Genomic DNA, 27,450 nt, shown 5'->3' with positions numbered 1-27,450 from the left:
GCTCGGGCAAGGTGCGATTTGGACATAAGGAGGCGGAGCTGTGCTCTGGCAAGGTGCGATTTGGACATAAGGACGCGGAGCTGTGCTCGGGCAAGGTGCGATTTGGACATAAGGAGGCGGAGCTGTGCTCTGGCAAGGTGCGATTTGGACATAATGAGGCGGAGCTGTGCTCTGGCAAGGTGCGATTTGGACATAAGGACGCGGAGCTGTGCTCTGGCAAGGTGCGATTTGGACATAAGGAGGCGGAGCTGTGCTCTGGCAAGGTGCGATTTGGACATAAGGAGGCGGAGCTGTGCTCTGGCAAGGTGCGATTTGGACATAAGGAGGCGGAGCTGTGCTCTGGCAAGGTGCGATTTGGACATAAGGAGGCGGAGCTGCGCTCTGACAAGGTGCGATTTGGACATAAGGACGCGGAGCTGTGCTCTGGCAAGGTGCGATTTGGACATAAGGACGCGGAGCTGTGCTCGGGCAAGGTGCGATTTCGACATAAGGACGCGGAGCTGTGCTCTGGCAAGGTGCGATTTGGACATAAGGAGGTGGAGCTGGGCTCAGCCGGCCTCTGTCTCAATTTATACTTTGGGTTGAGCAGGTGTTAGGAGGATTTATCAAAAGGTAACATCTAAGCAAGGCCAGGTGAAGCCCATCTAATGTCCTTGGTGAGCTTCACTGCCTGAAAGTGAAATTGGCCGGCAAAGTCAGTGCCCCCTCAGAAGACGGCGCCCTAGGTGGCCGCCGATTTTGCCTGGTGGGTTGAGCCCTGTATCTAAGTTTAGAGTGGGATTGCTGCTGTACCCCGAAGACGTGCTGAACCTGAGCTAATTTTAGGCTGCATCAAATGACAAAAACTGTCAGCTACTGTGTATTTGTATTAAAATATACACAACAATACATAAGAGCTGCAGGAGCAAGGAATGAAGCCCACAAGACATACAGAATGAGAGATAACCCAAAATGTGATCTAGTGAAGATAAAAATCACGCATGTCACCGGGAGGCAGCTAAATTTACATTAAAATGTCAGTTTATATCATTATTAGATACAAATGCTGATGCCTGAGGATCTTTCTGGAACTGAATAGATTGCAGAGTCCAGTTTTTTTGCTATTTTTTAAATGCTAATTATGCATTTTGTGCTGACATTCATACACATATACATGACATATTACAAAAGTTAAAATTCACTCAGAATCTGAAATTTTAAAATCATAAAATATTGTTGGGTGGCTCAGTGGGTAACGCTGCTGCCTCACAACTTTGGGGTTTGGGATTTGAAACTTGCCCTGCATGGAGCTTGTCTGCTGGCAGTGCCTGAAGTGGACTGGTACCCACCGGGAGCAGCTCCTCTCAATGTCTGCTGGCATCGAACAACAAGGGAAGCACTAGCACCTGTTTTTCCCCACTTCAATCTCCTGGCATCATGTTGGGTTCCTCCCACAGTCAGTGATGTATGCAGAGGTGGGGCCACATGGGCACCGGCCCCAGCTGAAAGCTAATTGGACGTTGTCCCCTGTCACTCACCGATTCAAAACACATCATGTGCTATGGTCAGCCCCACTGTATGAATTATGGTCTCTCTTACGCTCCACACCTTAATTGCCTCTGGCCCACAGTCCAAAACTAATGAGCTAATGGGCATCTCTAACATGTGTATGTACTGTAAACGACCAGCATCCCATCCAGGGTGTGTATTGCCTGGAAAAGGCTCCAGCAAACCTGACCAGGATCACTGATCAGAAGATAGATGGATGGAAAAATGTTGCTCATTAGGTTCTGCAGAGATAAGCTTACAGTCATTCACTTTGAATGTAGTTACAATGACACGGAATATTTCAATTGTCGGGTCTTTGTGGATTCATAAAGATTGTTATAATCTCATATACTCTATTAACTTGACATTTGTGGAAGGCTTTTTGCTTTCATCTACTATATGGAGAAAAGTAGTGTCATTTATCAGCTTATGTGGTAGATAATCTTCTGAAGTGGATTATTTAGTCTGGTCCTTCGTCTCCGCACTTTGTCCAAAGCGAAACCTGACAAACTCTCGAGCGGTAGATAAGGAACTTGAAGAAGACAACAAAATGTGGGCTTTTGGAAAGGACAATCCAAGACTATCTTCCTCAGAAACAACCAAAAATATCCTTTGCAGAAAGGATTAGATCCATCACCATTGTATTTATGAAGGTACTGACAAAAAACAAATGTTCAGTAAACAAAACTGTGCGCCGCTACATGACCAATGGGAAAAAACATTGGGCCTCATTGTCATTCTTCCCATGTCCCATGAAACTGTGAAAATGTCGACTATACAAACTGCTCTTAATTTCACTTTCTGTTCATGCAAATATACAGTCTGAAGTTAAATGTGTTTTGATTATCTGTGGTATTAATCTGGTGATCTTAGTTACGGTAAAAAGATCAAAAGCATTTCTCAACCATATCTGCAACATGACACATAATTTAGAAAATAATTCAACAAAGTGTGCTTCCGCTGACATTTTCACGAGTTATGCATCTTTTATTTATGACTCTATTCTTTCTGAAGGCATATTTGTGTTGAGTGTCGCCTAGCAATCAGCAGTTGTTGATTTGAGTTCTTGTTGGGATTAAATATTAGTCATTCCCCCTTTTTTTGCATGCCGATCATCTGCTATTTGGCAGCCAGAAAATTTGGTCGATTTTCGCTGTGACACTAAGACTCAGTTGAAATTTGGGAAAAGAGTAAAGACTCAGCCCCTCAGGGTGAAACCGCGCCACAGCTGACTAACAGGCCACCCCCCTGAAAAAGCGATTACACAATGCATCTGACACGGCTTTGCACGGCTTGGCAAGGCAGCCACTATTCTGAAGCCTCCCTTTGTGCGGAAAAGCGAGGGAGAGGTCTGGGCAGGCCCACACAAAAGGCGTCCTCACGCATCACAGAGCACCATGTGACGCACGCCAATCAGATCGGCCACACAGAGGGCCGCGCCCGCATCTTCCCAACCCCCCAGTGTTACTCAGCGGGTTGCCCCCATAATCCTCCGGGGCTGAGCCTGTTTCATCAAATCCACCATCCGGCTATGCCTTTCCAGAAAGGTTTTAATAGGGCACATTTTTTTCTCATTCCCAGTTATTCACCAGCATGGACGGATACCCAATAAACACATGAACGGAAAAGTAGCTAGCATTATAACAAGTAGCACAGCCTGTTCTAATAAACCTTTAATGACGAATATTCCATTTGTAAATGTACACTGCTGACATCACCATAAACAGAATTCCTAACACTGGACTTCGGTTATTAATTTTAATGCAAGTCTTAACTAAGACTCTTTCCAGTTTAGGCTTGAACTTTTTAGAATAAAGTGGGTATGAAAAATGGATGGATGGATGGATGGATGGATTTTGCACAAACAGGAAAGACGGACTTTAAGTTAAATTGTAAATTATCCTGCTTGATTTAACTCAACAAACTTGACTAAGGCAATAAAGATGTCAACATTCTTTAAACTCGCTTTGTTATTCCTCTTCTTTCACAATCACATCTTCGCACGGGAGTTAGGGCGGGGCCTACCACCACCACCGCCACCGCCCTTTCCCTTCCATACCTCGCGGCGAGAGATCCCACTATCAGGGGCAGCGCCTCCTTGGCGGCCCGCTGCATTGCGGGCGGCCTCGGTCCATTCACTAGCGCGCTCCCATCATCCGTCATCTTTCCCAGGAGGGCGGAGTCTGAGCAGTCAGAACGGACTGTGTGGGAGGAGCCTAACCAGTCCGATGGGACCTCGGGAAGTTGGCTGCGCTGGTAGGTTGTCATGGCAGCTGATGGCAATTGCTGGGCTCCGAAGGCACTCAGTCACATGGCATTTCGGATCTGGGGACAAAAAATAAATTCCCTAATTTTTCTATATGACATCATTGGTTGCACAAGTTTTGTTTGTTTTGTTTGAGTTTTGAGCAGTATATGAAATGAGTCATCACCAATGCTAAAACTAAACGCACACTAAACATCAGTACATCATCCAATCATTCCCCTCTTGCAGCCCCCCCCCCTCGCCCCAAGGAACCATTTCCCAGTAGGACCAGACCTGTCACTGTTAAACATCTTGGCGCATGTGCTTTCAAAAACATCCCCGCGGGAAGAAGAAACTGCAGAAACTGCCCTGCTTGAACACGTCAAAATATCAGCACCGTTCTTATATAACCATGTAGCATCATTGGTGCTGATTGTTCCTCTCATACCAAAGATGCTTTGTCAGTTTTACCTTACTGTTATCACCTCTGTCATTTAGTAAATAGGTGTATTAAATAAGGATTTATTGCCTTAACCAGGTAGTTTGTAAGCTTGTTATTATTGTGGTTAAATCCTATAGTTGAGAGAGTGATGTCACCATTGGCCCTTGAGAGGGATCCTTAACTCCAGCTCCAGCAGTCAGTCGAAACCTCTTTCTCTCAAAGATGTGTGACGCTTTGGCTAAATAAATAATAGGTTAACGTATGTTTGATTTTAACTGCCTGCAAATATCCATTGGTGACACATTCGTTGACCCCCAAGACAGCAGCCAATGACACTGTGGTCTGTAGCGTGTTGGAATGGCAGGTAAGGTTTGCCTAAGTATAGGCAGGTGTGACTGGCGGCTGTGACCACAAACAACTTAAAAACAGACCAGAAACACTATTCAGTTTAAATCAGTAGAGTAAAATTAAGAATTGTGATTAACCAACCTAGTTAAATTGAGTGAACTGTACCAACACCACTAAGCACCCTACAACTGTCTAGTAGGAATGTATTCAGAGTTGGGGCAAGTGAACAGAAGCCCCCCAGGGGCTGATATGGAGTCCTCACATCCAACAGGGTTCCGTGGGAATGCGAAGGACTGAGATTCCACCCCTTATGCAGGGTTCAAACCATCATCCATCAACAACCACACTGCATGGGCAATTATGGTTATGTGCAAGTTACTGCAACAGGTAACACATTTTTATATGTATTTGCCAGACTTAGTAGTCATTTATTTGCCTGTACATTTTATGGCTGAAGAACAACCATATTTGTAACCGTTTGTCCAGAGGAGGCACTGAAGGGCACGTGCAGTTTGCCTGAGGAGATAATTGCTCATTCCTATGACACTGTTTGTCATGTGACAATTGCAGCATTTTAGATTGCGCTGTCTCCATTGTGGGTTTTCAAAGCTCCTTGTTTGGCACTTTATAACTTCCACATGATGCAGGAACACCACAAGCATACTGACCAAGTGACACGTCCTTCTATGAGTTCTCTACCTCCTGAGCCTAAACTGTTTTGAAAGGGGTAGGGGGTCAGGTTTCAGTCCCCCTTAAGTTTCTGTCCCCAGCACAGCTCTCTCCCCAGGGGCTTGGGGCATTCCTGTGTCTTGTAATAGAAAGAAAAAAACAATTAATCACTGAATTGTTTTGCTTATTCACAGCAGGAGACCACATGCTAACTGGCTTAGACTAAACACAGCTGTCCTGTGTGGCTATCCGTGTCACAATTCAGCTACTATCCGACACCACAGCACGGCGACCCTCGGTTAACGGCCACAGTAAGAGGCACTATTCACGGAGCACCGACACACAGCCACTACAATGGGCGCGACTTGTGACGGCTCTGCGCCTGTCATTTAACGAACAGCCCCCAGTCAATCCCGCAAAACTCTTTACACCAGCGATGGTGTAAGCATAGTTTCCATTAAATTATTCATTTTAACAAACATTTACAAACAATCCGTGAAACTAAAACGTGGATTTTACTCTTATAAACTACGCCGCGGAATTAACAAATGTCATGTAAAGTTGAGAAATCAAAGGCACGGAAACATTCATGCAATTTGTCTTTCGCAACGCGAGGCATCCTTCATATCGCACACGCGGTTAAGTGGCTTCATTGTAACTGCTAAACATCTTCTAGGGCTCCCCCACAAACATCTCCCTCCCTATGACCCAGGTTTAAACCTTTCATCGCCCCGTAACTCTCCCCGACCGCGGATCAGATTAAGCGGCGCTAAAATTAAAACCGCTATAATCTAGGCTCCTCATAACGAGGTAAACGGAGTGAAAACCGAACCGGGATCGCCTACGCGCCCGCAAATAGCACGCGATTCGGAGCCGGGAGACGGGCAGAGACGCCGCCATCTGCCATACAGGGCGCCGTATTCATAAGTTTGGGCAAGGGGATTTTTTTTAAACACCAGAAGACAAAGTGACAAGACAAGGTCTCATTAATTATTTACACTGCGTATCAGATTGTACACTGCTGCCCTTTATAGAGGGCTGAAAATAAAGGCTCCTGGTACTGCAAGGAAGCCCAGTCCCGCAAGTAAGAGGCCGTGTAAAGTAGGAGGGCGGGGGGGCACTTTCTCATACAGCTGGAATTTATTAACACACGGAGGTCATCGTATCATTAATTATTCAGGCCCTGACAACATATCCGTTATGTATCTTTGCATTTGTCATCACCAGTTTCATACAAAACTCTAGGTCACGTGTTTTGTTTTTTTTCTTCCAAGTAAAACGCATTGTTGCACCTGACGGCATATTTCATTTTGAAATACCAGTTCTGTTCTGAAATACCATTAAAGGTCCCATTACAAATATGCTAATTACACGAAGCATTCCAAAAAATTTTCCCAGTACCAGTCTCACTGGGAGGGCATATGGTGTAGCTGACACTAAGAAGTGTGTTAATTTTGCCATGACAACACTGTTAAAGTGAATTTCCCAAAAGAGAGTTAAAATAATATCATTAATTTTATTTATTGTTTAAAGGAGTTTGTGGTGTTGCCTACATTATTTGAAGTTTTAAAAGTATTTGCATAAGAATGAGCTATTAAGTCACATGACCAACGTGGCTTTGAACCGGAAGTTCTCACGTAAGGGCATTTAGTAATAGACAGTGAATGGCAAGCTACGACTCTTTCTACGACTGGTCAAAGAGGCAACACGGTAATTATTATTTTTGTTTGTTGCATAAATATTTCAGATATGTTTATTTTCTGTATAAAGATGTACATATATGTGTGTGTATTATACCGAAAAACTTTATTTTGCGTCCATAGTTTTCAAGGTGTTCTTTGCAAGAAGAGGATAAAATAAAACGGGAATTTGAACATCAGTATGAAGCGTTGACTCCCTTGTGACCGGCGTAGTTACAGTGAAAACGTGAGCTGAAATCCACCCTGCCGAGGCGTCAGCGTGCAACTCTGCTTTATTTCCACGTGTACGCGGGTTCAGCGTGGAGCTCTGCGTCTTTTCCATGTTGTCCAACGGTTTCAACGTGCAGCGCTGCTTTCTCTCCCGCGAAAGATCACGTTTCAGCGAGCAGATCTGCAACTCAAGAGGTCAGATTTTGTGTTTCCAGTGTGCTTCCTCGGATAAAGTACGGATCTTACCACAAGTAAAGACGAAGTAAATTGAAAATAAAAATGTAAAAAGGTGAAAGAGAATTTAAGAAAAAACCGAGTAGGAGTTACACATTTTGTTGATAAGTACTGTTCTTATTTAGGCTTTGTCATATATGTTGATAATCAAATTGCAAGAGTAGAGTTACATCTGTTTAAATTTACATCCCTGAAGTGGTGAAGTAATTATTTAAGTTATAAGGGTTTTGTATGCTGACTTAAGCAACGTGTTTATTGTCATTTCATTGTCTTCACAAAGTATTTAACTCTTTCAGCTGAAATGTCAGTTCATGGTGATTCATCATTACAATGTAGTGAGTTAAGTAGACAGATTGATTCTCTGCAACAAGAGGTATTAGAGATGAAAGAAATCTTAAAAACAGAGATCAATCCACAAGAGCTGAAAAGAATAAACAATGCTATAAAGGCTCATTATTCTGAAATTGAAAAACTCAGCACAATGCTTAACGAGTCTAATGCAGCCACATCGAATATTGATGTATTAAGGAGATCATCTCGTGATAAACGATTTACACCAAAGATGCAGGAACTAAAGCAACAAGAATGTGCTCAAAGAGAACAAAAGTTCAGCTTACTGTACGAAAAATGGAAAACTCATATTAGAGAGACCCGCACCAAGCTAAAACATGAATGCTCAGAGAGTGTCTTATGTGACATGATGGACTCTGTGGAGAAGTTTGAGTTGGAATTAAAAGTAACATATGACAACTTACGACAACATGCAGCACCATCCCAAGAAATCAGAAGGAAAATTGATGCATGTACGGCCGTAACAGTAGATTTATTAGGACTCATGAGAGTGCGGTTGACTGAGGTTGACTTCAATGCAGAAGCTGAAAGGGCTAGGCTACGTACACTTTTTGACAGGGATTACGCTGAGTCTGTATACGGATCCGCAGTATCCAGAGCAACTGATTGTAGCAAACGGTCTAGCCGTCTCTCAGAATCATCAAGCCTCTCAGCTAAGAGAGCAGAGGCAGTCGCACAATTAGCAGCAAAAAGGGCTGAAATTGAAATGGAAGCTGCTATTGATGCACAACGTCAACAACTAAAAAAGCTGGAAAACCAAAGAGACATTGAGGTAATAGAAGCCAAGCTTAGAGTGTATGCTGAGGAGGAGTCAAAGGAGCACAGGGAGAGATGTACATCAGTATGCAGTGAAGAGATTGCTCCTTGTCCACCTGCCCCCTGCACTGACTGTGAGAGTGTTCCAAAAGGTGAGACAGCTCTAGCTCAAGCGATACAGGAGACAATGGTCCTCACACGACTTCCACTTCCAGAACCCACTATATTCTATGGTGATCCATTGAAGTTTATTGAATGGAGCACAAGCTTCAAAGCACTTATAGAGCGTCGTTGCTCAAATGCAGCAGATAAATTGTTTTATCTGAAAAGGTACATCGGAGGGGAAGCAAAGCTTGCTCTGGAAGGCAGCTTCTATAGAAAGGATGAAGAAGCCTACAAACAAGCCTGGGATAAACTGAATAGAAGGTATGGCCACTCATTTGTTGTGCAGCGCGCATTTAGAGAAAAGCTTAGTAAATGGCCAAGGATTGGTTTTAAAGAGTACATTAAGCTTAGAGAGTATGGGGACTTTCTGCAAGCATGCAGTGATGCCATGCCTCATGTCAAAGGTCTCCAGATACTAAACGATTGTGAAGAAAATCAGAAAATGCTAATCAAGCTTCCAGATTGGGTTACTTCAAGATGGAATCGTTACGTCACAGAACAGCTGGACCAAGGCAGAGATTATCCCAGTTTTAAAGACTTTGCTTCATTTGTCTCCAAAGAAGCGCGTATAGCGTGCAATCCAGTATCATCTCTGTATGCTTTAAAACCCTCTGAAGAAAAGCCAACAAGAGAGACAAAGCGTGCAAAAGCAGATGCATTTGCTATCAACGTAAAGGCCAAGTCTAACGATGTGGATGAAATCAAATTAAAAGACGCTGATAAACTAAAGAAAGAGAACACACAAGTAAACAATCATAATCCTGTGGTGTGTACCTACTGTCGAGAAAACCACTTCATATACAAATGTGGAAAATTAATGGAAAGGTCTGTTGAAGAAAGGAAACGGTTTGTTTATGACAATAAACTATGTTTTGCATGTCTGAGGAAAGGACATATTTCCAAGGACTGTAAAAGAAAAGCCGTATGTGGCATATGTAAAAGGCATCATCCGACCCTATTGCATGAAGATCGCCCCTCAGTGGACAAAACTCCTTCACAGAGTAACCTTCAAGTTGAAGAAAACGCATCTGCATTGTCATGCGCCGTGAATGAAAGCAAGGGTTGCAGTACATCAATGATCGTTCCAGTATGGATCTCGTCACTTAATTCACCTGGAACAGAAACCCTTGCATATGCCTTGTTAGACACACAGAGCAGTAACACATTCATTGATCTGGAGTTCTGTGGAAAGTTCCAGACCACAATGGAACCAGTAAAACTCAGGCTTTCTACAATGATGGGAAGAGACTCTGTTGTGAAGAGTCAGAGAGTCAGTGGACTCAGAGCCAGAGGATATTTCTCAAATATCTTTATCGACCTACCTCCAGCCTATGCCACAGATTTTATACCTCTTGAACGTGCACACATTCCCACCTGTGAAACAGCCAAGGAGTGGGAACACCTTTCAGTCATATCTCATGAAGTGCCTCCGCTGATGGATTGTAGTGTAGGACTTCTAATTGGTTATGACTGCTCTAGAGCTCTGGTGCCACGACAGGTAATCACAGGAGGTGATTATGAGCCCTATGCCATTAAGACAGACTTAGGTTGGAGCATCGTTGGAAGTTCACAACAGAGGGTAAACTCCAAGCAAGTGACAGGTCTGTGCCATCGTATATCTGTCAGAGAGCTACCACCCGTGACCCCGATGGCTGTCATTAAGGCCCTTGAGTCTGACTTTGCAGATACTGGCTCAATGAAAAGGAGTGTATCGCAGGAAGATATTAAATTCCTACACATTCTGAAAGAAGGAATCAAGCAGAATGAGCAGGGCCACCTGGAGATGCCCCTTCCTTTCAGAGCACGTCCTCAGCTACCAGACAACAAGAATCTTGCCCTAGTGCGACTGAAGCATCTGAAGAGGAGATTTGAAAGAGATCCTAAGTTCAAGAAGGATTATGTGAGGTTTATGGATGGTGTCCTCCAAGATGGTGACGCAGAGAAAGCTGACAATCAACCGGAAACGGGAAATGCATGGTATATTCCACATCAGGGTGTTTACCACCCCAAAAAGCCTGACAAAATCAGGGTGGTTTTTGATTGTTCGGCAAAGTACGAGGGTGTTGCCTTAAATGATCATTTGCTGACAGGACCAGATCTTACGAATGGTCTGATTGGAGTGCTCTGTAGATTTCGTAAACACCCGATTGCAGTCATGTGTGACATTGAGAAAATGTTTCACAGGTTTCGTGTTAGCAAAGATGACAGAGATTTTCTAAGATTTCTGTGGTGGGAGAACGGAGATACAAATTCAGAGCCCACAGAATACCGCATGAGAGTACATCTATTTGGCGCAACATCGTCTCCAGGTTGTGCAAATTTTGGCTTGAAATATCTTGTTAGTCAAAATGAGAGTGAGTACCCTTTAGCGGCAGACTTCGTTAGAAAAAATTTCTACGTTGATGATGGCCTCATAAGTCTAGAATCTGTAGGCGAAGCAATTCAACTGGTGAAGGAGGCTCAAGCATTATGTGCTAAAGGAAACCTGCGTCTTCATAAATTTATCTCTAATAATCGAGAAGTGTTGGAGTCTGTTTGTGACTCTGAGCGAGCAACCGGAAAGAAAGACGTAGATCTTAATTATGATGACCTTCCTGTACAGAGAGTGCTAGGAGTGAGATGGAATGTAGAGAGTGACATGTTCTCCTTCACAGTTTCGGTTGATGAGAAACCAGCAACTAGACGTGGAATCCTCTCAGCTGTGGCCTCTGTGTATGACCCATTGGGTTTTTTGGCCCCAGTTCTCCTAACAGGGAAAAGGGTGCTCCAAGAGATGTGTCAAAGGGGTATCAGCTGGGACGAACCATTGCCAGGCAAATTGAAGCCAAGGTGGGAGAGCTGGCTCAATGATTTAGAAAACCTTCAGAATATTCAGATTCCAAGATGCTTTGTACCCCTAAACCTTGGACAGATCCTGAGAGTTGAACTGCATCATTTTTCAGATGCCAGTAGTCATGGTTATGGGCAGTGTTCTTACATTAAATTCATCAGTGAGGATAAAGTACATTGCTCTCTGATCATGGGCAAAGCGAGAGTCGCACCTACAAAGGTAGTCACAATACCGAGACTCGAGTTAACTGCAGCTGTAATCTCTGCTTCTGTGAGCAACCTTTTAAGAGACGAATTAGAGCTCAAGGTTGACAGAGAGTACTTTTGGACTGACTCTCAAGTTGTTTTGGGCTACATCAATAATGAGGCTCGAAGGTTTCATGTCTTTGTAGCAAATAGAGTTCAGAGAATTAGGGAGACCACTGATCCAGCACAGTGGTATTATGTTGAGACAGATGAGAATCCGGCTGACCATGCTTCGAGGGGTCTCAAAGTATCGGAGCTTATCAGCTCCAATTGGCTCACAGGACCCAAGTTCCTATGGGAAAGAGAAGTACCAACAAACAAAGGAACTACAGAGCTGTTGATAGGAGATCCAGAGGTGAAGATTATTGAAGTGCTAAATACAATAGCTGAAAGGGAAGATGGCCTTTTGACCAGGCTGTCACGATTCTCAAGGTGGACCACTGCAGTAAATGTTGTTGCTCGAATTCAACGACTAGCTAAGCGGATCAAGAAGACAGACCCTTTAAATGTGGAAGAAAAGGAGCGAGCTGCTGCTGCAATCATTAGACTTGTTCAACAAAATGTTTTCAAAGAGGAACTGAATATTCTTAGCCAAGAATCTGGAAAGCTCCCATCTAATCACCAGTTGTATCAGCTCGATCCCATCATACAAGATGGCATGCTTAGAGTGGGAGGGAGACTAAGGAGAGCATCTTCACCTCACAACTTTAAGCACCCGATAATTCTTCCCAAAGACTCTGTCTTCACAAATTTGATTATTAGTCACTGTCACAAAAAAATCCAGCATCAAGGCAGAGGTCAAACCCTGAATGAGTTGAGGGTTAGTGGTTACTGGATTATTGGAGGCAGCAGGGCAGTAGCTAAATACATAAGACAGTGTGTTACTTGTAGGAAGGCTCGTAGACCAGCAGAAGGGCAACGGATGGCAGACCTGCCTACCGATCGTGTCGATCCCTCACCGCCTTTCTCTTACTGCGGTATGGATTGCTTTGGTCCCTTTCATACCAAACAAGGTCGTAAAGAGCACAAAAGATATGGACTACTTCTTACGTGCCTTAGCTCCAGAGCAATTCATTTAGAGATGCTAGAAGACATGACAACTGATGCATTGATCAATGCCTTACGTTGTTTTATAGCAATCCGAGGATCTGTTAGACAAATTAGGTCAGATCAAGGATCTAATTTTGTCGGAGCAAAAAATGAATTTGGAAGAGCCCTAAATGAATTGGACAAAGAGAGACTGGCTGTATATTTGACAGAAAGACAATGTGACTTTATTATGAACGTACCAGATTCAAGTCATGTAGGAGGTGTTTGGGAGAGACTAATTAGAACAGTGAGGAACGTGCTAAGCTCAGTTCTTGCCCAAAGTGCTGGGAGACTGGATGATGCTTCCTTGAGGACATTTTTTTACGAAGCTATGTCCATTGTCAATAGCCGTCCACTTACTGTTGACTGTATCAACGACCCAAAAAGTTTAAACCCCTTGACACCTAACCATCTGCTCCAGATGAAGTCTTCTACTTTACTTCCCCCACCAGGAAAGTTTGTTCAGGAAGACTTGTATGCCAAAAGGAGGTGGAGGCGAGTACAGTACCTGTCTGAACAATTTTGGTGTAGATGGAGAAAAGAATATCTCGCCAACATTACTCTTAGACAAAGATGGCATACTCCTAAGAGAAACGTTCAAGTCAGTGACATTGTCATTGTTAAAGATGAAGAGGTTCCTCGCTGTCAGTGGAGACTCGCCAAAGTTATTGATGTCCAGAAAGATGATGACGGACTGGTGCGAAAAGTGACAATACAGATGGGAGAAGCGAAATTAGGCAAAAAGGGTGAACGCCTTACCAAACCAACCATTTTAGAACGTCCTATTCAAAAGTTAGTGGTTCTTGTGGAAAGCAATTGAAAACTCTTTAGAGCTCCAGATATTATTTGATTAGTACTTAATTGAGGGAAGGTTACTGATCCACAAAGATTGAGTTCCATGTTGTTTACATTAAAGTTTATACTTCTGGTCATGTAATCAATACAGTATTTCTGATTTAAGAATTTGTTAAGAGTTATATATGTATATGTTGAAATGTTTACTCCAAATGTGTTTGACTAAGAACTAAGAAATTACCATTGATTTATTTCTGTAAAATTTGTGATGTCAACAGTGTAATTTCAAACGGGTCTTAAATCAAGGTAATTTGGTGGGAGTGTAGCTGACACTAAGAAGTGTGTTAATTTTGCCATGACAACACTGTTAAAGTGAATTTCCCAAAAGAGAGTTAAAATAATATCATTAATTTTATTTATTGTTTAAAGGAGTTTGTGGTGTTGCCTACATTATTTGAAGTTTTAAAAGTATTTGCATAAGAATGAGCTATTAAGTCACATGACCAACGTGGCTTTGAACCGGAAGTTCTCACGTAAGGGCATTTAGTAATAGACAGTGAATGGCAAGCTACGACTCTTTCTACGACTGGTCAAAGAGGCAACACGGTAATTATTATTTTTGTTTGTTGCATAAATATTTCAGATATGTTTATTTTCTGTATAAAGATGTACATATATGTGTGTGTATTATACCGAAAAACTTTATTTTGCGTCCATAGTTTTCAAGGTGTTCTTTGCAAGAAGAGGATAAAATAAAACGGGAATTTGAACATCAGTATGAAGCGTTGACTCCCTTGTGACCGGCGTAGTTACATATGGAGTTTGTGCCAGTGCTTTTAAAAATAACTTAGTGTCTCAGTCAACTATTTAAATCATCAGACTGGTTATGCTGTAGTCCTCTAGTCCTTTTCTCCACAGTAAGGACTCTCCAGGCAGTTACTGATGCACCGATAAGCTTGTTAACACCCATGCTAACGCAGAGCATCAATGTGTGCGTTTAGATAAAAAAAAAAACACGGCTACACCTCTTTCCTGTTATGTAAGAGGAAAAAAACATGCCCTCCCTACCCTCTCAGACATGACATAGCGCAATTCAAATCCTCACTTCCTCTGCACTCATGCATCCATCTGAAACCCATTGCAGGAATCGATTATTTGACCACTTGGGATTGGCCAGCTCATTGTCATGACCACAGATGCCCAAAGCAGATCATATATGATATCTACTACAGTATCTCCTCTGTGGCCTTATGGCTTTTGTTTCTACATGAATTTTTAAAAATAAAAATATATTTTGAAGAGCTCCTGTTCTGTCTGTCTGTGGTGTCTGAAATTCAACATTTTGGGAAGGACAGTATGTATAAATGGATTTAGTAAGATAAAGGATGGCATGACGGCCTCACATCTGCAGAGCTGGCTTGCATGTTCTCCTTGTGCTATACGGGCTTCTGTCAGTTACACCAGATTCCACCTGCAGTCCAAGAACATACAATTAGCTGAACTGGTGTTTGTCAATCGCTCACAGTGCGTGACACCAAACAGAAAAAGCAGTTGCACGATGAATGGATTAACTGAATAAATTGAATATAACTAAGTGCCAAAAAAATAGATAATCTTATTTATTAGAAAATATTCCAGTGGGCTAGTCAGCATTTGACCTCGGGGTACATCACGACATCACTGGAGACAAGTGGTGCAGTGATTGTTATTTAGAGACTCATGGACAAACACCTCTCATCCCACGAGTCGCTCCGACAGACCAAGCCACCTGTTCGACACAGCTGTAGGAGCTCCATGGGTGGGGGAGGGGAGGTCATAGTTTTAGGTTTCAGTCCAAGCACCTTCATCTCCACCAGCCTGTCAGCTTCTTTGCAGGTCTACAGGTCTCCCGCCAAGGCACCGAAGACCATGTTGCTCTTATTTCTGGTGAATCATTGGAAGCTCAGCCAAGCAACCCAGTAGTATTTAAATTGGCTCCTTAACAGTTGTATGCTTGTGATGTGCTATCTGCCCAACTTGTATGTTGCTCTGGGTAATTGCATGCGTCTGCTAACTAAACGCAAACTGTGAGTTTTCTCCACATATGTTTAGGAGAAAGGAGGCCTCCTTCTTCATCCACCGAGACCAGACCATCACTGGGAACAAAATACACCCAGTCAAAAAAAAAATAAAAATACAGACACAGCAACTGCCCGCTGGAGTGACTGAGCCTAATCCCATTTGTCATCCCGCATGGATCCTCAGCACGCAGCTCTGCCGGGAAAATCATTTCTGTCCTTGCCAGGTGGTCATGCTCTAAGCGAAGTCCCTGCTGCTCCTCTGCAGAAGGCAGAGCCACGATAACAGATGTGACTGACGATGTTATGCTGCAGCCATAACAACCAGACCATACCCTACACATCACAAGTCACCCCAGATATGAGTTATTGTTTAGCCTATAAACCCATCACCCAGAACCCAAACCCTAACACACAGACACTTTGTGCTACATGGCCTGAATGACACAGAGTTTGGAATTAAGCCCTCCTAGCTTTCTAGAAATGTATCCATCTTCTAACTACTAATCCTGCTCATGGTTGCAGGGATATAGCTCTGGTGCCTATCCCAGAATGCACAGGGCACAAGGTAGGGGTATACCCTGAACAGGATGCTAGTCCCTCACCTGGCACAAACAGGCACAATCACACTCTTTGGGAAACCAATAAGCCTGCATGTATGTATGTATGTATGTATGTATGTATGTATGTATGTATGAATGTATGTCTATCTACGAGCAGGAACAGAAGGGAGTATCTGGCATTCTCAGCTTAGTGTTTCATCTTTCTGTCTGCTTTAAAATGACTGGCTTGCAACTGAAACTTTACCTTTTAAATGGAGGAAGGATAGAGGACAGATCCTACAAGTTTGAACTAGAACCCAATTTTTCCTGAAACCACTTGTCTTACATGTTGATTATAACCTTCTTAACCACACACACTAGTCAGCCTGCTATAAATAATATTTGAAAACTGAAGGAGGGTTATGTTAGCTGAAAGCCTGAAGACAGGAACATACTGTGAAAGCACTATTTAATTCAGTTAGTTATCTAGAATATATAACTATCTGTAAAGCTAGATGCAGCAATTGAGCTAGCACTAAGAACAAAGCGCTAAAACGATCTGCTAAGATCATGTAACAACAAAGGATCTCGCACCAACCTACAAAACTGCCTTAATCTCAGTAGATTTTTTTGTCCTTCTATGATTCAATCTTCACTCAGTCACACCGAAATGATTCTTAGGCTCCTCGCTAGCAGTTAGCAAAACTTGGGTGCTGCCAGTCATCACTTAAAATCAGGAGGATTCAGTGAAAAGCCAACAAAGGAAGTGAACAGTGTCTGGCTGTTGTTTTAGTTTGGAATTCAGACTATTGCAGTCCCACAGGCCGAAAGTGCACTTTTATATGCAATAAAGCAGCAGTTCTTTCATGAAAAGAAACTGTTTCCTACATAACAAAACAAATAATACAAAATATATTTCCATCCATCCATCCATCCAGTACAGGGCTGTGTGAGAATTCTATATTTATTCCAACTTCAAATGAATCACCATGGACTTTGATTCAGCTCTTCTCAGTCCATCATAACACATTTATAACCTGAGACATTGAAAAAGCAAACAAACACCCCCATCATAAAAAAACAGACAGAGCTCCCCTCTGTTTTTGCAGATGTCCCTGAAGTGGCCTGTGCTGAGGGACATCCAAAAATCCTGCCCTCCTCCAGAAGAAAGCAGCCACATGGATGCTTCACAGGCAAAGGCCTCTGCGAGAGCTAGCTGGGGTTTGCTTTGCGGGCTCCCGTCGCATTCCCCAGTCCTCCACACCGTGGGAAAGGGACCACCAAAACTTAAAATTAGCAACCCCCCCACCCCCGCTCAGCAGACAGGCCATCTCCACGGCCCAAGCCGACCACATAGAGGAGCCTCTTCCCGTTTTTATTCCCGGCCACATGTGCTCAGCGCTGACTCCAGGCTACCCACTGATATTGCTGGGGTGGGTGGGTGGGGGGGGGGGACCACGGACGGACGGGCCTTAGATGCACACACTTGTGGGAATCAGCTGTCCCACAGCGTGGGGCCCCCACAGCTACACTCCCGACGCTGGACAGTACGAGTAAGTCTCCCACACTCCGTTTTAGGGAAAAAACATGAATTATACACATGATCAAGGAACTGAATTAAAAACCCCTTCAATTTACTGAGCTTGAAAGTTCTTATTTTTTCTACCCTTAGGATGAACCGATACCAGAGGAGGGGATCAGATTACAATCAGTTTTACAGGAAAATGATCAACTACCCTAGTATGACTACTCTTTACAAGTCACAACAGTCTCCTACAAAGGGTCCAAACAGAGTCGCTTACAAAGCGGGCCTAATTTTTCCATTTACACAAGAGAAGCTTCACTTAGTCATTACAGTAACCAGTAGCCTTTAATTACATTCTGGGCTCCACATAACAACTCAACCTAATAATGTCTAAATATGATTGCATATGGATCAAATTTTATAGACCATTTCCTACTTTCTTTTTCACTAGAAAATAAGCCTCTCTTTGGGATTTCCCCCCCCCCCCCAAATTAGACCTTCAAATTACTTCCACCTGGAGGATTTTTTTTTTAGGATCAACCATAAACCTTCTGTCAACAAGCTGAAAGAAATTTCTAAGAAAATGTTGATTTCGTGGTACTGATCCCGCTCCAAAGAGGTTTCTCTCTCAGTAGGAACCCGGGCCTGATTCAGTGGCACACGGCAGTGTGTGTTCGGCTTGCGGCCGAGACGTGTGACGAATGTAAACAAAGCAAAGCAATGGCCAGTGGTTTGGGAAAATTCCTTATCTAATGTTTTCACTCAGCGACACCAACCCAAATAAAGGATTAGCTTTCTAGGTAAGCTGACCTTCTCTCTGTCTTTCCTAGTTTATGCTTTTCATTGCAACACAGTATCCATCTTGATCTTCTATGAAACGACTGATTCATAAAACGTGGGCATCAGTGGATTTTTTTGACAAGCATGGGGTATTTCCTTTGCACTCTCATGCTTATCTTCCTCACAGCTGTACCCAAGCATTCCTTCAGCCAATCTGAAGGCAGTGTAGAAGTACTGTTACTGTGCCTCATGAATCCGAAGTCCACACCACAAAGGTCTTCACCATGGTGGTATTCATAGGGGTGATGGATAGAGATGCCCAGCAGGCAGGTTGGGTCACAAAGGACGACCGTGACTGCGCGTGCTGGAGGGGGAGGGTGCCCACACCACTCCGGGCACTCCGCCAAAATCCCAGCAAGGCATCCGACAACTGCCCTGTCCAAATCCAGCTGCCCCGAGGGTTTTAATCAGGTGACAGCGGGAGAGTTTTGGGGCTGTGTTTTTCTCCCCGATAAATGTGGTCTTTTCACCATGCCGTGCTAATCCCCTCTTCACGGGTCCGTCAGTAATTTAAATTGCAGGATTCCAGAGACCTCTGCAATTAATCGTTTTGGAAACAATACCCAATGAACGCAGGACCCGACCTGCCCTCCTGCGTTCCGTGAGTGATTTTATGACATGTATGTCCCCAAGCCAATGAGGCCTTTAACATGTAAAACCACCAATGAAAGTCCACTTTTAAAGCTTCAAAGACATAATAAGAAGCAATTTCCAACTATATGGGAAAAGCGAATTCACTGCCCGGTTGAAATACTGTGATTTCCACTGTGGCACAATCACTTATATTTTAGTTGCCATGCAGCTTCTAGTAGCCCACACCAGCGAAAAGTATCTGCTGCATATTTATTTGTAACATCCCTAGAATCTTGTTATATTGCATCCTGATCAATTCCTAAATGGAATTTCTCTTTGACTTATGGATGTTGTCAATGTTGCAGTTGTTGTAGTACAGTAGCAGGGACAATGTGCTATAAAAATGGTGCCGTCCTTCAGATGAGATATAAAACCAATATCCTGATTCTCCGAGGTCATAAAAGATCCCAGGGCAATTTTCGAAGGGAGTAGGGGTGGTACCCTGATGTCTTGGCTAAAATTGTCCACTGTGGCCTTATCAGATATGACCTCCTAATCATCCCCTATATCAAATCAGTGAAATCTCTCCTAGCTCTTCACCATCATAGCTACTGTGTGGTGAGCATGCTGGTGCAAAATGCCTGCCGTTGCATCATCCAGATGGGTACTACATGGTGGTGGTTGAAGTGACTCTCCAATGGTTCTATAAAGTGCTTTAGGTGTCTTGAAAAGTGTTCCATAAATGTAACATTCATTCATTCTTTCATTCATTCTTCCACAGAGTGATGTGTTTACCAGTTCCATAATGTAACAATTAGCACTCTTAATCAAACAATCTGAGTTCAGATCTCAATGGAATTTTTGTCCTGGTTTTCCAGCTGATCCATGCTTTGGGTCAGGGTGTACCTCAGTAGGTTTGAGGTCTGAGCCTGTATCTTGTAGGTTGTGGGTTCAAATCCTGTGACCAGCAGAATATCCACTGAGCCCTCAACCCCTCCTGGTACAGGGGTGCTGGGTGTTGTCTGACCCTGTACGTTGGCCTCAAACTTGTATGCTGCTTTGGATGAAAGTGTCTCTAAATAAGAAATTAGTGAATCTAAGATAACCTTGGTAAAAGTAAAAGAATGTTTTCAAGGGAGGTTACCGCATGCTTGGAAGATCACCAACCAGTTCTAGCCATTATCTAGCCATCGCTTTGTGTTGTGCTTCTGAACATTGTGATGTATTTACATAGTTTTGCTATTTATTTGCTAAGTTTCACATAGACACGCGAAAAAAAAAATTACTGTAAGATAACAAAAGTTTCATAAACAAAAAACTGCAGTTATATCTGTCAAAGGGTTAATTAACTTATTTGAACTTCATAAATGATCTCCTTTGTGTGCTCCTCAATGTACAGACACAGAAACACATTACGACCTGTTACGTTGTAAGTAAATTGTGTGTCTTACATAAATATATATAAATTGCAAAAGTAGGTGCAGCAATTGCAGACACTTCAAATGATAATAAACCTATATGGAAGGTAAATAATGCAAGTGGACAAAGTGGTGTAACAACTCTAATGTAATCTGCTCTAATGACAGCACTATTTATAGAACCAGAAGACACTGAAAACTGGCGAGGGACCACTGTGGATCATAATGAAACCTCCCCCTGACACAATGGATTGTGCAGAATGTGGAAATACTTAGCGGTGTATCTGAAGAACATTCAACAGATTCAATGGAGTCCACAGCAGATTAAAAATAGCCTCACTGAAATGAAATATCCAAATGAACAAGATGCAGAATGACCTCCTCCTGATTTCAGTGTTTCCTGTTTTCCATCGCCTTACTGAATGCAGGCTATCTTCCAAAGCAGTGGATTTCCACAAAGCATTTCCAGCTTACTATCCTCCGCCAAACCAAGTAGCAACATTTTTTTTCTGCCATCCCACAAGGTTGTAGGTGAAATGTGGATGCTTGGCTGCAGAGATATGAAACCTAACAGGCTTCTGGGAATGCTTGTTTCTCCATAGTAGGGATGAGTTCAAGATCCCGTACAAACCCCTCCTAACTCAAGAACATCATTCAGCAGAAAAACATCTTTACAAAAAAGATTTTTTTAACCCTGAACCACATCTACCCAAACGCAAGAACTGATAATGTCCTTGAAATGAGTCTGCAGAGGACCCTGTATGCTGCTGATAAATGGAAAACTTGAGTGGCTGCCCAACTGTACTGAGCACAGACAGCCTGTGATCATCTGACTGTGAGGTCATTCCCAGAATTTCGGTCTTATTGCGTGAATTCCGAAAGTTAAAAACATGAAATCGGAACACAAAGCCGGCTTTGTGTTACAGATGACGAACACAAATGGCTCATCATCGCTGTCATGGGCTACTGACATGCACGGTATACATCTCTGGGTGATTATATTGTTAACGGAAAGCCAGTCTCTACCAGCCTTGAGTAATCAGTAAACGTTAACACGATCCGCTGGATTCTGACACCCTGCTATACAACACGCTAGACCTATATTACGAGGAAACACTAAGAAACTGGACAGCATTAACATATTATCCCCCAAAACAGATCGTGTTTTACGAGGATACACACGTACGACAGTTATACAAAGAGAGAAGCACTCGATCCAAGAGTGGCACGGCATCAGTTTAAATTTAGCTCCTGAAGTGGGTAAATTTGTTTGCATACAGCAGCAAGGAGCTTAAAGTGTACAGATACAATACATGCACACTGGGCAAAAACTCGGGAAAAAGTTCAAAACAATAGGCTATATACATAGGCAAACGACATTGTGCAATTTGTACATAAATATGAGCTAATATAAGACGCGTATATGTTAGATTTTACATAATAAAACTCCCGTGCTATGCTTTAAAAAAATATTTGCTGCCCTGACATGTCTTGCGGCTGAAAGTAATGGTTGGCACATCGGGAATCACTGTTAAATTTATGTTCTTTGATTACATTAATCATATGAATACTGAAACCAATTTTTCCATTCGTTACCTAAGAACCAACTCATTCAAAGTATTTGACGTAGTACAGCTCCCCATTGATTACATTATTATTAATATTTTTCTTGTTTCACATCTCCTTATAAAATTACCTAAGATCCGTTTCCTTCATTGACAGCAGAATTACCCGTAAGGAGGATGTCTTTAGAGAAACTGGATCATCATTCCGGGAAGCCCCGTACCATTCAGCATTGCTCAGTCCCCCTGCCATCTCATTTCCCATATTTCACACGGTGTCGGACATGCCTTGCTAACAGTGACATCAAGAGAAGCCGCCAGGCTAATAGGGCAGTGAGACAAAAAATAACAGCTGTTTGAAATGACAACTGCATGGCCTTACTAATCAACATACTGGAACAAATCTGTTTAAAAAAATCTACCTCAGCATTAACACGACGTGCACATGGGAACAACAAATAATATCAGTTTAAATTAGCCAGTATTCTCTATTTAAAAAACTACTACAAATTTAATGAGAACTTCACTGTTACCCTTTAGTGTTACCGGTTTTAAGGTCACGGAATTCATTAATACAACTGCCCCCAAAACAGCCATTTTACATGAACAGCATAAATGACATTTGTACAGGCAAAAAAGTGAAATAACAAAGATCCAAATTAACCCTGATATAGTGTTCCTGGCCAAATTATTATGATTATTTTTTATTCCCCGTGAAGTATAAAAGAGGGTCGAAATGCATTGATAATCTTTCTTCTTGGAGCTGGATCTTGGAGAACATTTACAACTCAGTAGGCCTATTCTGTAATTAATGAAAATATAAATGAGCAGATTTTTTGCTTACCTGTGAGTTAGTTCCCTAAAGCAGTTGCTCGGAAATATGCCTCAGCACCGACCATGTGTAATATCACTCACAGATGGGTGGAAAACGCTCCTGCTCTTTTCCTTGCTACCGAGAATAACACGGCAACTTGTCGACTCGGTAAGTCAGCTGTTTAATGTGGGCTTGTCTACCAGTTTAGCGTTTAGCTAGCAGCCAATCAGCTGAACACATAGGAAAACTTATCGCCCACAACAGTGCAGGGGAATACGGTGAATAAGCGAAAATCTCCCAGCCTAAGGTGTGAGTGCGCATCCTAGTGGATATATTTTACATTTTTCAGGCGGTGGACCGGCTTTCCTTGTATTGATGTATAGTTGAATGCAAAGGCTGCAGGCGATCGTAGATAATGCACTAAAGCAAATTTCAAACACAAAAGTTTTATTGTCACGGATTTTAACGCGCATTGCTCTTTACTCAATGCCACTTTGGAGCGTCTTCTCGATTTTCTCCAATCGCTTCTCCAGGATGGCGGTGTTCACTCGATGCATCATGAGAAACTGCCCATTCAGGTGAAAGACAGGGATGTCAAACTTGTACCTGTCGAGCCACACGCTGTTTTCCGGTAAAGTGATGTCCACCTCCTGCAATAGAAACTAACACAATGTTCAGCTGCTTTGGGGAAGAGACACTGAAAGCAAGCAAGCCGGTCAGGTCATCCGAGCAAATAGATCAAAGTTAATTTTTGGAGGCCACGTCAAAACAAAATTTGGTACGCCTAACATTTGAGGGGGACCAAGTAATTTAGTAATTCGGTTACTACTTAAGTACAAATTATGAACAAATACAGTAGCTGTATAAAATAGGCTACATGAACTGTTACGACTGATTAAGGATGAACAGACATGGGATCAGTACGTAACTAACTGGCTAATTATTACATTAAGTGGCCTATGAGTGCACTAGGCCTACTAGACAATTTGTACCCCATCTTGTGAAGTGTTACCGAACATTTCCAACAAACGATAAGACACGGTAATGTTCGTAATCACAATTCTGCGTACAATTTTTAACATTCACGTTTGAATGTCTTACTCTGTGTTTATACGGCTCAAGGTCTTGCTTCGCTTCATCGCATAAAGGACAAGGATCCTATAAACAGAAGTGTTAAAAAGCAAAAACCCACAATTAATGCAAAAACGGACATTTATTTTTTACCCTCGGATTTTTGTGTGAATATACTTCCACTGAATTTATTCCCAGTTTCCGCTGATGTAAAACATCTGTATAATTACCTTGGTGAATAGCGTTAAAACAGGTAACGGTTTCTGTGAACAGGACCTCATTCTGAGGAAAAAGGGACGAAAATACGCAATCTGCTGCAGATGTTTGTGTGTTAACCAGCGCATTTTTAATCTGTGAGGGAGAAATAAACAGAGAGATTGAATTAATTTGAACTGGATACTCCTTGCAGATAGAGTAGTTAATTATTTTCAACAAAAAAAAATGTACCACATGTTTTTGTACCAGAATACAGCGTGTTGCCTCCCTTTGCCAGGTTTTAACTACTGACTTTACATCGCTACACCCTCGCACCACAAAGGACCAAAAATGGAAATATTGCTGTGAAGCTATGTGGAAAGAAGCCGTGGTGTGTTTAAAGAAAAAGATTGGCACTCACACCGATGCTAGACGATAGTATGGAACAAAGACCAAGACAGATTTATACAAAATGTCACTGAATTATTATATTTCAAAAGCATCCGTTATCAATAAGATAAGTTAGCAGCAATTTGATTCAGATTTTGCTTCGACGTCAGAAGACCTTAATAACTGATACATACGTTACGGGGGAAAGTTGCTAAAGTTAAATCACCGTAAGTAGTGACTCCCACTGTTTATCTGCTATAGTGTACGTGCTACAACGTAATACTTACGGATTAATGACAGACACTGACTAGAGCACGTTTATGCCGACTCCCTCCCCCACGCAAATACTTCGCTGCCTATATTATTTTTAGATTTATATTGCGTATTAAGAAATCTATAAATAAGCAATGTTCTAAGTGTAATGGTTTTGAATATCATTGCAAAAACAACCTACGGCAGTATGGTTAATCAGTAAGCCACAGCAGTTAAATCGTCACCCTAATTTTCCAGAAAGCAACCCGACAAAAATCCCTGTACCCGAGCCGGAAGAAAGGTTGCGTTTAAAAAGCAGAAACAGATTGTATTTCCGGTAAATTCCAGAAAAAGATCCTTATGATTCGCTGTTCTGCTGTCAGTCAAACAAAAAGGGACAGGCGGCAGCAGAGAGCGAGTCATATGGAGCGTGTATCGTGTAAATTTATCATATTTTCATATAGTATCCAGTTTTTTCTTTTTTTGCCCTTGGATGAGTTTTCTCCGTTTTTTATACGGTGTTTAGCTTCCAGAGAAGCCTTCTCAATATAATACCTGACAGCTGGTTGTTGTGCTCAGTAGGTTAGACGGACTGATTTTGTCTCCAAGGGAGTAAATTTCTTTGTTAGCCACGTGCCTTTGTCTCAGCGCATTTTTGTGCCAGTTTTTGGTAGCACTTTACTTAAAGCACCCATGTGTAGTGCATTATAGATACATACATTTTTTATTTATTTCGGATCTGTAAATCGGTTCTTAAACACCGCACCTGCTAGGATGTGTGTGGTTATCTGCCAGGACCTGTTTTAGTTGAGATTAGCGAGGTTTGTTAAAAAAAAAAAAAGTTAAGCCCAAATACACATTTATTTTACGTGATGTTACTTTTTTCAGTTGTTTAAATAATGTAAAATTGCAAATTGTTTTTTAAAAAATAGCGCGTGCCTAACGTCACCACTAAACGTTACTGCCAGCGAAGAAGAGTGCTAGCAGTGTTCGACATGGATCGCAAACGGTCAAAAGTGTGGCTTCAGTACACTAAAAAGGAAACGATAAGGCAGCGTGCAACATATTCACAAAATTGACAAGTTGCTCGAAGGGCTGTACATCCAACCTCACCAAACGTTTAAGGCAGCACGAGATCTATCTCAAAAAGTGCACAGTGTTTGATGTCTTGCAGTCTCCGAGTACGAGTAAGCCCTCTTAAGCTAGCGATATCACTACCAATCCGCAATCACGGAGTACTAGCCGCGACACACCATTCACGTTAGCAATAAAAGGAAACATGACCAAAGAAAAAATTGAGGAGTGTCACAGAGCAATAACCGCATTTGTGGTGAAAGGTCTACATCCGTTTTCAGTTGTCGAATCTCCGTCATTTAGGTATGTATATGATAAAAACAAGCTTGTAAATTTTTTATATAATACTACTAACAAAAAATGAAAATTAATGTAATTTATGTTTAATCTATAATTGCAGGGAGATGACCAAAGCCCTAAATCCTAAGTACAGACCTCCCTCCAGAGACAACTTGTCCAATGTATTGATTCCTGCCTGGTACAAAATGGAAAAGGCAAATATTCTATCAGAGCTAAATAATGTTAGCAAAATTTTTTATTTTTTTTTTACCTTTCTGGAATCGAAATAGGGAATCGATAACAAACGGAATCGAATCGGAATCGAAAAAATTCAAACAATACACATCCCTAATTACAGTGGTACCTCAGTTCTCGAACTCATTAGAACTCGAATTTCTTAAAAGTCGAACCAACCAGTTCGAAAAAAAATTACCTAGCACTCGATCTGAATCTCAGAAGTCAAACTGTGAACGCTGATCTAAGATAACTTGTAGGCGCGGGGAAATGAGTCACGCAGCACGTCTCTCAGCGGAAACAAAGGGTAAAGCTTCAGTCTCAGCCTTGCATTAGCTGTGATAGCACCGTGCATGTTTACACTAACTGAATACATATATTTAGGCAGTGAAAATACATTTAGACAATGATAGACAATAAAAGTATTATTATATAATAAAATACATTTTAAAATAAAGATTTCTTATTCATTATTTTAATATTAATAATAAACCATTAATACATTTGATTATAATAATATTGTGCCAAGCGGGACGGAACGGAGACAGACGTCAGGGTATCGGGGAATACGGGTTTAATTACAGGTAAGGCAGGCAAAACGCAGACTGACAATACAATGACCGGACTGGGGAAACAAACTGAAATGCAGACGAAATACAGAGAACTAATGACAACAACCAGAAACAGCTGATCACACGGGGATTCCACATGGGGTTAACGAGGGGGCGTGGCACACGGAAGGAGCTGACGATCTGGGCAGGACACATTATTTGGATACATTTATTTTCTTACTTTACAAATTACTGTTTTGGTAAATGTGCTTAGATGTGTTTAGTACAGTATATGCTCTTCTTGTTTTATCCAGTTCATTTTGTGTTTAAATGGTAAAAAAAAAAAAAAAAACTATTTTGTGTAATTTTTGGGGGCTGGGAACCAATTAATTGGTTTTCCATTATTTCTTATGGGGGAAATTTGATCACAACTCGAACTTTTTAGTATTCAATCCGTAGTTCTGAAC

General features: G+C 42.1%; 2 protein-coding genes and 1 long non-coding RNA gene across 9 annotated transcripts in view; 1 reads left to right on the top strand and 2 right to left on the bottom strand.

Annotated features, from left to right (window-relative positions):
- The window catches only part of LOC140577539 (E3 ubiquitin-protein ligase MARCHF3-like), a 31,111-nt gene extending 7,914 nt beyond the window's left edge, over nucleotides 1-23,197 (bottom strand). The window contains exons 1-3 of one of the 4 annotated variants that reach the window (XM_072708630.1): nucleotides 22,968-23,174; nucleotides 15,010-15,077; nucleotides 3,587-3,852 (exon numbers count right to left, since the gene is read on the bottom strand). In XM_072708630.1, the coding sequence (XP_072564731.1) occupies nucleotides 3,587-3,795 (209 nt within the window). In that variant the 5' untranslated portion in view covers nucleotides 3,796-3,852; nucleotides 15,010-15,077; nucleotides 22,968-23,174. Of the gene's footprint in view, nucleotides 1-3,586; nucleotides 3,853-15,009; nucleotides 15,078-22,257; nucleotides 22,279-22,967 lie in introns of those variants that run through there. The other 3 variants (XM_072708632.1, XM_072708629.1, XM_072708631.1) reach the window with 3 other exon arrangements.
- LOC140587365 (uncharacterized) lies at nucleotides 6,668-14,381 on the top strand. Its single transcript, XR_011989081.1, has 2 exons — nucleotides 6,668-6,941; nucleotides 7,055-14,381. It is a non-coding gene; the product is annotated as an uncharacterized lncRNA (long non-coding RNA).
- Nucleotides 23,198-23,367: 170 nt separating the features above from the next.
- On the bottom strand, nucleotides 23,368-26,059 carry cunh5orf63 (chromosome unknown C5orf63 homolog). Of its 4 annotated transcripts, none has more exons than XM_023845296.2 (4): nucleotides 25,959-26,059; nucleotides 24,239-24,359; nucleotides 24,039-24,095; nucleotides 23,368-23,599 (listed from the first exon to the last, which is right to left on the bottom strand). In XM_023845296.2, the coding sequence occupies exons 2-4, from the start codon at nucleotides 24,350-24,352 to the stop codon at nucleotides 23,417-23,419; spliced, it is 354 nt and encodes a 117-aa protein (XP_023701064.2). In that variant the 5' UTR covers nucleotides 24,353-24,359; nucleotides 25,959-26,059; the 3' UTR covers nucleotides 23,368-23,416. The 4 variants fall into 4 exon arrangements, with proteins under 4 accessions (XP_023701064.2, XP_023701063.2, XP_023701061.2 ...); XM_023845295.2 differs by lacking the exon at nucleotides 25,959-26,059 and adding an exon at nucleotides 25,612-25,746; XM_023845293.2 differs by lacking the exon at nucleotides 25,959-26,059 and adding an exon at nucleotides 24,881-25,141.
- Between the last annotated feature and the right edge of the window lie 1,391 nt (nucleotides 26,060-27,450).

This window comes from Paramormyrops kingsleyae, unplaced genomic scaffold (genome assembly GCF_048594095.1).
Source record: "Paramormyrops kingsleyae isolate MSU_618 unplaced genomic scaffold, PKINGS_0.4 ups187, whole genome shotgun sequence".
Classification (NCBI taxonomy): domain Eukaryota; kingdom Metazoa; phylum Chordata; class Actinopteri; order Osteoglossiformes; family Mormyridae; genus Paramormyrops; species Paramormyrops kingsleyae.
This window is presented reverse-complemented; position numbering and strand designations above follow the sequence as displayed.